The following is a 10,435-nucleotide window of genomic DNA, read 5'->3' as shown; positions in this document are numbered from 1 at the left end:
CTCAACAGAAGAAACTCAATTTGCTACAGAGTTGCAGGCCAGCATATAGGCTCAAAATATGTCTACGCCGGACCAAATCACAATTTGCACGCCCTCAATGTTTGTTGCTAAGAGGGAATTCTGTGATGAATTGAATTTATTTGAGGGAGGGTAAAACAGAATGCGGAAGCGATTCGTTGCAGAGTTGCAGGCCAGTATATAGGCTCAAAATATGTCTACGCCGGCCCAAATCACAATTTGCATGCCCTCAATGTTTGTTGCTATTTATTAGAGCATTCTGTGGGCCATGAATTTGAGGGAGGGTAAAACAGAATGGTGGAAAGCCGTGCGCAGAACTGTGAGCTCTACTCCTGTGTAATTCGGATGAAATTGCAATGGAGAGTACACAACATTTTTCAAAATGGCGACAGACTACAGGAATTTAGGGGTGATCATGACTGTTTGGATGGAATTTTCTCCCAAAAGTCATTGATTAACCACCCCCCCCCCCCAACAAAAAAAGAACTGAAGGTAAACAGAAAATGAAAGGTGATGAAATAATTAAGCTTTAGTTCGATGCGTGTCTCATATAACACCTTGCAGAGTTGTGACTACTTTTCATGGTAGTTTATTTACTTATCTCCAACCATATAGACCTACGCTACCGGTATACTGTCGAAATGTTGCATGTTTACATTTTGCTTGGCCAATGCTGTTGATTGGGGGCCGTTTGAGCCTCTCCCAAGAAACATCTTGTTTTATATAACAAGCTCCAAAAGCATCCATCGTTTCTCCAGTGATAAAAGCAAAACCACATCAAATTTTAAAACTATAATTTAAGTATGCAGGAGTTGGCTTACTTATAATGTGCTTATAATACATGTACTAGTAAAATTACAGTGTTTCACATAACACAATAGCAGAACTGAAGCGAAGATGTTGTCAAAATAAATTTTGTTTCCATTATGCATTTTCCAGTTTCAGTGTAGACCTATATATACTTTCTATTCAAATTTTCTAGCGCACGTGGTATGCTCTCGGAATTTCAGTGCAAGAGTACTAAGACTGACCTTAGTATATATTGTCAATAGCGCCCTCTACCACCTCAGTGGCGGATGATGTTTACCGGCTGTGTTATCGTGTAAAGATCCAAATCCAGTCTTTGACTGAAGCTTGATATTGGTACAACGTATCAACAAACCACTTTTGTTTCGAAAACTTGAATGCACTCGATTTAGGCTATATACCTCCTATTTTATTTAAGCACCGTTGAGCTATGACAAACTATACTCCAATGATTCCTAGAAAGAAAGTAAACAGAAGCGACTGGGCGAAGTCTACACGCGTAGTAGGCTGGTACCCGGATTGCTATTCAAATCCACAACGATATCATTATTGTTCACAGGTTCACAGGTTCATTGCGCTGAATACAGATCTCATCCGGGTTGTGCATTCGCACCCACTATTTACACGAACAAGAAATACTTAAGCATTGGAATTGTGGTGTCATGACATTAGCAGCTGCTGCAGCTGTGTAAAGAAGTGGCAAGTACAAGCATATACATTAATTCACTGTGTGGACTTCTGAACAACAGATGTCCACATAAACCAGTTTTGTACGTTGTGTGGACTTGCCCACGTCCACACAAGGTTTCCCCTTCTCTGGAAAACAGGTTAAGAGGCATTTTTTGGTCAGGTTTATCCGTCGCAAACTTAAGAGAAACACTCAAGCTTGACAAGGAATCATGGTAAAATAAAAATTGGGTTGAAAAAGTTTTCACAGCGTGAGTAATGAGTTTTTTTTCACAGGTTTTCCTAACTTAACTACACGAAAACAAATGAATGTCCACACTGGGTATGTATAACGTGCGTATTTTTTTTTAGTCCGGAGCGAAATCTTGATTTCTTCCTAATGTCACGCCACGAAACGTTGTGCACCTTTTTGATGTATCATACGAATAGAGATTTAACAGGCATCGATAAATGCGCCCTTTTCTTGAACACAATCAAAAATATTGAGTATGCACTTGGAATTCCCCCTGAATCACCTGTGATGAGCAACTTCGATGACTTCATTTTTTATTCTTTATGTATGAAAAGAAATATGTCATGAACTATATCTGAAACATTCCTGGATTTTTATGTTTGAATGCATGCAATGTTCACACACATATGTTTAAAAACACAATATTGCTATCACTTTGTAAACATGTTTGGAAGCTAAACATTATATATGTGTTCAACTCCTAAACATCAATGTTCAATTGCTAAACACTATCCATCCTTAATTACTCCAAACATGTTATGTTTTTAAACTTGTTTAGTAACTGATACTAAGAAAGTGTTTAGAGGAGTGTATATAATTGCTAAACACACTATAGATTTGTAGCGCGTAGTTTGGGGTTTTTTCCCCCTCAAAATAATAGGGGAATGAGAAAAATATAACTATATCGATTGCATGCGGTCCGCATAGGTTTTAGTTGCATCATATGAAAGCGAAATGTGTCGTCCCGGAAATTTTAGAACCCGTGTATGGACGGTAAGTTTGGACATATTATATAGGCTAAGCCTTATATCTGCCTGTGTCGGTTGTCATAAGACCGACAAAAACTTGGCTCCGCGCCACATCCATACACAGCTCTCCAACAAACACCCCGTCGACCTCCAACGGCATAGAGAGTAAACACAAAGACGCTTTCATAAGTGCTTTGGGAGTTTCGTTATTACAGGTGCTCAAACATGTGACCCAGTTGCCCGGGTCAATAGGATTTTTTTTGCATAAATATGCAGCCTACAATAGTGAACGAACCCGCCTGACGCAATTTCACCTTGAACGCAGGTCACGCCGCTACTGAATATAGCTTTTCATATCGTGTGGGATTTTGGGGGTAGAAATACATGTACATGTGCACAGGATAATATAGTGCGCATACTACAATAGTGCATTCACATGTACATGTACATGTACATGTACATGAACTATACGTGCCATGAACTAAACGTGCAGGTAGATTAATGCAGTAAACGTGTATATCCACGTACGTACCGTACAGGTATTTTAGGTGGAAGTGAAAGTACGTGCACGGCTTCAGTTGTTGCGGGTATTTTTTTGAGAAGGAATTGCTACCTGCAACTCGCCATGATGACTTGCTCCCGATCAATTTTGCTTTGCCTCGTGGTGTACATTGGTAAGTAGAGGAATTTCTTTCCCCAGTCCATCTCCGTTTGGCTGGCGAAGAGCATATGTCCCTGAAAAAATTCCATTGATGGGAACGAAACACCTGTCTCGTTTTTCTGGCTGAATCGGTTTGTTTTTATGACGGAGTAGCCTACACTAGGAATGCTAAATTGCTGAAACTGGGCTTTTCAGTCAACAGTCAAATGTTTCATGATTTGTTTATTTGTATAAGCCACCGATATCTGCCATTATATATTATCTGCCATTATTATATATATCCACGAAAATAAATTATGTTAATGTATTAGATAATTTAAGTGAGTACAGAATGCATCGTTGCGCATGTATTCCCGACACGTATCTAAACCCAGTCAATTTTACTGGAGCACGGATCAGTGAAATTTGTACTGCATATCAAAGTGGTTAAAGCCAGAGATCCGCACCCATTGATAAATAATATCCATTCGATAAAAGTCCTTTCGTGGAAATTCAGCACGATTTGTGTTCTAATGAGACATGAAAATTTAGGGATAAGAAGTAGTTTTAGTAATGCATATCTACACGGTTTTGGTCAAGTCGCGAGCGAGATCAAAAAGGGAATGTGAAGACAGAGAATGAAAACGAGCAATTCCATTCTAGAAAGGGAGAATACAGGAATATTCGTGAAACTGACAATCAAAAACAAGTCAACCAAGGGGCTCAATAGCAAAGAAAAGAGAAATTTTGCTGAGGGATAAACTAAAGTTTAAAGGAAAAATCTGATTATTAGGGTATTGAATTATGATCCGTATCTTCCTGAATGTTTGTATGGTGAATTTTAAATGTATGAAACAACAGTGTCAGTATATTGTTACATCATGAAAGGTGAGCAGCAGATATGGCATTGCTACTGTTCAGCATTAATTTCAAAATAAAAACTACTACCTCTATCAACCTGTGTGTTAACGCATTCCTATCTTGAAACCTTAGTTTAAATGATAAACGAAATTTCAACGTCTTTCAGTTAAGTACGAATCATGAGTGTCTCTAGACCTGCTGTAGGAGAACCATTTGGAAATTGATCACATTCAAGAAAGTTTAATGTACACAGTTTATCAATGACTAATCACGCATATATATTGTACAGAATAAATTATGTCTGACGTTTTCGAAATGCCGACGCGTCATAGCAAGTATATGTTCATGCAGTGACTCCATTGCACGTGGAACTTTCGCTTGCCCAGCCGAAGCTTTTGTAAAGTGATGGCTAAACGTTTAAAGGTTTTAACGATCATCGCGATCATTTTGCTTAACGTGGATTCCCGCCATTCTTTTCTGAATGGTATTTAATGTTTGTTTAACTGTGTTAAATAGATTGTTATGACGGCTCTCTTAATATCCCAAACAGTTGTTACGTGTGAGGTTGGCATTAGGACTGTGAGTGCCGTTACAACCCCTTCCACGAATGGGACTACACATGTGATGACGACCCATTCTCCAACCACGCCTCCTGCAACTGCCACCACGAGCGTTCCCTTGACCACCCAGGCCCCCAAAGGTACAACCACAGAAGCTGGCCAAACGACCGGCATGACGCCTGGAGACCAGACCATGACGCCTGGGAACCAGACTTTCACCACAGCCGTGGCCGGCAACTCTACCGAGAACACAACGGGTTCGACCGCCGGGCCAACTACCGCAGTCCCCCTGCCTGATACCCCAAGGTAAAACTGCGCCTCACTCATCCCCACTAGCGTTGTACTTCTAACACATTTCCTGAACTTCTCATTGGATACATTTTTTTTGTATGGCCAGTGACCTGGGGTCGATCCTCGGGGTCAGCGTTTCAGTGTGCGCACGACCCGTGCGCATGAAATGTACGTATTTGCTGATGGCAGGTGACCTACACTCTGAAAACACTAGTTAAATTTGATTAGAAAGCAGTCGAACCGGTTACACACCTTTGTTCCGACACACTTATGTTGCATACCCCTATGTTCCGACACTTCTGTGCTCCGACTACACATGCTCCTATCCCTAACCCTAGCCCTCACCCTATTAACCCCTAAACCAATCAGTGGTTTTAAATGGGAGCTACCTACTGGTCCCCATTTTGTAGGGGGCTGGGAAACAGTCTATTGCTTCATAGGCGCATATTTCACTTTCGGCCACAGCCAAATAAACTTGGTTCCTGCCACAGCCGGCAAATAGTCGACTAGACTGGTCCAAACCGTGGCCTACTGAATTTTAAAATTGCGCTTGAAATTGCGAATTGCTGCGCTTGCACCGAGGATTGGATGCGTCAGGGAAACACAGTCCAAAATGCAATCTCATGGATGAAGCGATTTGCGCATCTCTGTACCTCAGCTCAGGGGCTGGCCTATAGCTTTCAAAACTGTCTTCTTGATCCAGCATATTGAAACAGCCTTGCTTGTGGTAATGCTATGAACTCATCCCCTGCAGAAGTGCTGTCCAAGCTAACGTTTTAGAGTGTGTTCCTCATACAGGTTCCAAGTCAACAATTCTGATGGCGAACCTTGCATGTTGCTGAACTTCAACGCAACGTTGACAGTGAAATATCCGACGAAAAGCATGGGGGTAAGTGCACTTCTGTTGCATTTCCTGGTTGTCAAGACTTCCTTTCAAAATTATACATTGGGGAATGTGATGGGTGGGGTCGGGGTAGGGTCTGGTCGGATTGGGCAGGTTCGGGTTAGGCTAGGCTGGGCTGGCCTGGAATGGAATGGCCTGGAATGGAATGGAATGGAATGGAATGGAATGAAATGGAACGGAATGAAATGGAAAGGAATGGAATGGAATGGAATGGAATGGAATGGAATGGAATGGAATGGAATGGAATGGAATGGAATGGAATGGAATGGAATGGAATGGAATGGAATGGAATGGAATGGAATGGAATGGAATGGAATGGAATGGAATGGAATGGAATGGAATGGAATGGAATGGAATGGAATGGAATGAAATGAAATGGAGTGGGAATGGAATGGAATGGAATGGAATGGAATGGAATGGAATGGAATGGAATGGAAAGGAAGGGAATGAAATGGAATGGAATGGAATGGAATGGAATGGAATGGAAAGGAATGGAATGGAATGGAATGAAATGAAATGGAACGGAATGGAATGGAATGGAAAGGAATGGAATGGGAAAAAATGGGAATAAAATAGAATTGGATAGGATAGGAAAGGATGGAATGGAATTAACTTGAATGGAATTGATTCGAGATTGGGTTAGATTGCGCAGGTTTTGGTTTGGATGCATCGGGTTGGGCTGGGTTGGGTTGGGCAGGTTTGAGGCATTCTTTAATTGGTCGGGAATTACGTTGGGTTGGGTATGCATGGGTTGTGTTAAACTGGACTTGGTTAGGTGGTTTGGGTTGGGTTGGGTTGGTGGGGTGGGGTGGGGTTGGGTGAGATTAGATTTAGTTGGGTTTGGGTGGAGTTAGGTGGTTGGGCTTGGTTCCAGTCTGTGGGGTTTGGGTTTGCTTGGGCTCAGTTGGGTTAAGTTAAGTCGAGTTGGGATAAGTCGGTTAATTGCGTTGAATTTGGTTTGGCTGGGTTGGGGAAAGATTGTCATTTATCAATCGTGAGCGATCACAGTGGCTATTCTCCTTCCCCTACAGATCCAAACAGCTAGGATTCCTATCATGAATTCAAACTATACAGAGGGATCATGCAACAACGGGACTCTGAGAAACTTCACCCTGTATTATCCAAGCAACAACACGTATTGTGCTTCCCTGACCCTGTCTTTCAACATGACTAGCAACACAACATACTACAATCGTGAAGGACTTTATCTTCGCTACATAGAGCCTTGCTTCATGTCGGATGCAACCCAATTCGGTATGTGTTTACTTTCCTAAACGTTTTTCAGGTCTAATGGCAACAAAGCTTTTAAATCTCACTTGTGTGTCGGTCGGTCGGTCGGTCCGTCCCATTGACCAAAACCACCCTAACTCACCCATAAAACTGTAGGTACCACATTGTAACTGTCAAAAAAAGGAAAAAAAGGACCAAAAAAATATGTTTGTGTGCGCTACAAACTTAGGAGTTAGGAGGCTTCCATTACACCTGTCACTATAAAATCACACCGCCTCTGGTCCTGTGTCATTTTTTTTTACGAGGCCCAAAGCGTACGAGTGAGGATACAAAATGCATTATTAAAGTCACTATTATTTTGCATTGTGACTTTCAGCAAAATAGGAAATTCATATTTCAATTGACAATCACACCAAGTGAGTAACTGTATAATTTCATGCAAGACTTTCATGCTTATCGTGCATTCGCACTTGTTTTTTTATGATTCGATGTTCTGTTTTTATTGCAATATTATTAAATGCATTCCCAGTGGCTAGTGCCAGGGGAGAAGCTGAATAAAGACGGGAGTATGTTGTTCACTGAATTAAACCAATTTAAGTTCTTCTATACATGTATTTCATTTTAATGAATTGAAAAAAAACGTTTCTCTTTGTTTGTTCGTTGCAGATACTCCCACAGGAGGACACTTCCCTAGTCCATCATACAGTGAGTTTTAATATTGCATGAAAAACACCAAGAGCATGTCCCCTACATACTAAATACTGATGTTTATTAAATAACTGGCATAAAGATCCTTGTCATCTGATTGTTAGAGCTAACATCACAAGACATTCATTATTACTCCCATTCACGCTGGTGTAGCATGAAGGTTTTATGAAATACGGACTCATTGGTGGTATTGCGCATGCTCATGCATAGATAACTGGGACAGGGACCAGTCACGTGAGAGGGTTTAACCAATAAAAGGGGAACAGAGTCCGATTTCATACAAGTCCAATTTTCATTTGACACTGGGCGGAAAAAATCCCAGGGGATTTATTATATAACTGACTTACAAATCCTTGTCATTTGATTGGTGGAACTCACATCACGTGACATTCGTTATTGCTCCCATTCACGCCGCGGGGCTAAAAAAAAGAAGTCACATTCGCCCGGCCCATGAGGAATGGGAAATACTTTTTAACAGTTATTAGGATCATTCTTGTTCCATGACGTGGTATTTGTGTGCAAATGCATGCTGGTGAGCGCGTTCAGCGTTGCGCGTATTTGTTCCAATGAGCCAGCGCTACAGAGTTGAGTTCAAACATTTTCGTGAAGGGGTGGTTTGGAAGAGAGGAATACATTTTCCACCAATTTTCTATAGAAATAAAATTTCAAATTTATCAAATGACAAGGATCTGTATGTCATTTATAATTACAAAACAAATATTGAGTGGCTTAAGATTGTGAAATAGGAGGAATATTATCGCTCGGTAAAATCTGGACTTTCCCAGTTCACTCGGCTTCGCCTCGTGTAATGGAAAAGTCCAGATTTTACTGTGCGATAATATTCCTCCCATTCCACTCTGATACATAAACAGTCATGTATGAAAGTGTAGAAAATTTTAAAGGGACAATGGCATGAATTTGCACCGTGACCTATCTTGTGCAAATGTTCATTCCTTCGAAATGTATGAAAACGATGAGTAATCCTTGTTTTTTGTATGTACATTGCTTTTTTCAAACATTGAAAATGTTCCATACTTTTTCCGGACAACTGAGGGCGCTGTTGGCGTGATGCCACTTTAGGTATCATTTCTTCTGTTAAGGTGTTTTCCCAATTTGAACTCCTCAAATTTTGCTCATTGACAATGCACAAGCACTGTGGATCAATCAATGTGTCCATTGACGTACTGTCGTGTTCTTAAACAACAACGAAGCACCAACATTATTTTATATGTTCGTTGGGGTGTTTATGTGTTTGTTATTTATTCGTTTGTTAACAATTTATAGAAGGGACCGTTGGCAAGAGCTTCAGGTGTCAGTCCATATCACAAGTTTCCAAAAAGCTTAATCTGACCCTTGTGTTGGACGACATCTTGATTCAACCTTTCGCTCAGAGTTCAGTGGACAAGGGAAGCTACGGCGAGAGTAAGTTGACAATTCAACATTTCATATTCACATTTCACACTTTCACATTTCAAACGAAATTGAAATTTTGAAATGGAAATTAGCATTTTGTTTCGAAATTGAAATTTTGAAATCGAAATTTTGACATTTCAATCGCAATCGAACGCAGTGTTTGTAATTATTCAAAAGAAGCAAGCAGATAAAGCGGTAACACGTCTGTCCTGCCAAGCAGAAGGGCGTCCGAATCAAGCTTTCAGACAGCGTTCAGTGGACACTGCGTATGCATTTTGGGTACATGATGGGCAAAAACCCATCGATGAATAGCACTGAGGCATTTTGCGTCATGCCTTTTTAACCTGTAGTGTGCGCTTACCAATTGGAGCCTCTGGCCAGGGACAAGAGCTAGCAACTTTTCATAGGAAGGAGTACATGTAAACAAATGACGTGATGCCGTTATGTTTATGGTCTATTGACACATCTCCGCAGCGACAAATTTTATCATACAAGTGGTAAAAAAATTATTGCACATTGTACAGAATGACGCAAGTAATGAAGATCAGCTAGCTTTGATTTTCCAAGTGTGGTACCTTCACTGACTTGAGAACAACCATTTGGCGGATAGCAGAACTCTAGTGACGTTAGTCTTTTCCCATTTCTCTGTTCTGTGAAATTAAACAGTTGAAACCTGTTCTAAGGCTCTACCGACTACACCGGTCCCCTCGACTCCGAAGCCCCATCCCCCAACCAAGCCCAGTCCCAGCAACGCGGGGAAGATTGTCGGAATCGTCATCGGCGTAGTGGCCGTTGTGGGCACCATCGTCGCCATAGCCGTGTACGTGGTGCGGAAGCGGCGGTACAAGGCAGTAACCTATGGCAACCTCCTCGAGGATCCTCCTCGCGCCATATAGACTAATTCGGCGAGGTAGAACCACGTCCGCGCGCGTGCCTTACGCGTGCCTCACGCGTGCCACATGCGCGTCGCACGCGTTCTTAAAGACGAGGCGCGCGCGCATTTTGGTTACCCCATTGGTCGAAGGGGCTCGAGATGCGTGCGTACTAGTTTATAGCGCGAACGTGGTTCTACCTTTAAAAAAGGTTCCTTATCTTGGTCGCTGAATCAGTCTGTAGAACAGTGTAATCCCGGCGACTTTAATATACAGAGCATAGTCTTGAGCAAAAGAGGGCAGTACATGTATACTACGCCATAGCGGGGGTACAAGCAGACATGAACAAAGTTTATTGACTAACGTTTACATTTTACTTTACTTGTAAAGTACAGTTTTATCATCTTTAAAGCGGATTCATAAATACCTCAGACAGTTTAGCTATTCCTACTGGTCGAGAGCC

At 41.5% G+C, this 10,435-nt stretch overlaps 1 protein-coding gene across 1 annotated transcript; it reads left to right on the top strand.

Moving 5' to 3' along the window:
- The first annotated feature begins 2,710 nt into the window (after window positions 1-2,710).
- LOC119724184 lies at window positions 2,711-10,435 on the top strand. Its single transcript, XM_038195122.1, has 7 exons — window positions 2,711-3,167; window positions 4,545-4,860; window positions 5,644-5,734; window positions 6,781-7,003; window positions 7,646-7,684; window positions 8,972-9,109; window positions 9,767-10,435. The coding sequence occupies exons 1-7, from the start codon at window positions 3,119-3,121 to the stop codon at window positions 9,994-9,996; spliced, it is 1,086 nt and encodes a 361-aa protein (XP_038051050.1). The 5' UTR covers window positions 2,711-3,118; the 3' UTR covers window positions 9,997-10,435.

Source organism: Patiria miniata, unplaced genomic scaffold (genome assembly GCF_015706575.1).
Source record: "Patiria miniata isolate m_02_andy unplaced genomic scaffold, ASM1570657v1 HiC_scaffold_18, whole genome shotgun sequence".
NCBI classification, from domain to species: Eukaryota; Metazoa; Echinodermata; class Asteroidea; order Valvatida; family Asterinidae; genus Patiria; species Patiria miniata.
This window is presented reverse-complemented; position numbering and strand designations above follow the sequence as displayed.

What these genes read in the sequence shown, in the direction of transcription:
- LOC119724184 (XM_038195122.1), top strand. Translation starts at nt 3,119, where the DNA reads ATGATGACTTGCTCCCGATCAATTTTGCTTTGCCTCGTGGTGTACATT. An exon ending in CCCCTGCCTGATACCCCAAG is followed by an intron (nt 4,861 to 5,643) that starts GTAAAACTGCGC and finishes TTCCTCATACAG; the next exon opens with GTTCCAAGTCAACAATTCTG. An exon ending in ATCCGACGAAAAGCATGGGG is followed by an intron (nt 5,735 to 6,780) that starts GTAAGTGCACTT and finishes CTTCCCCTACAG; the next exon opens with ATCCAAACAGCTAGGATTCC.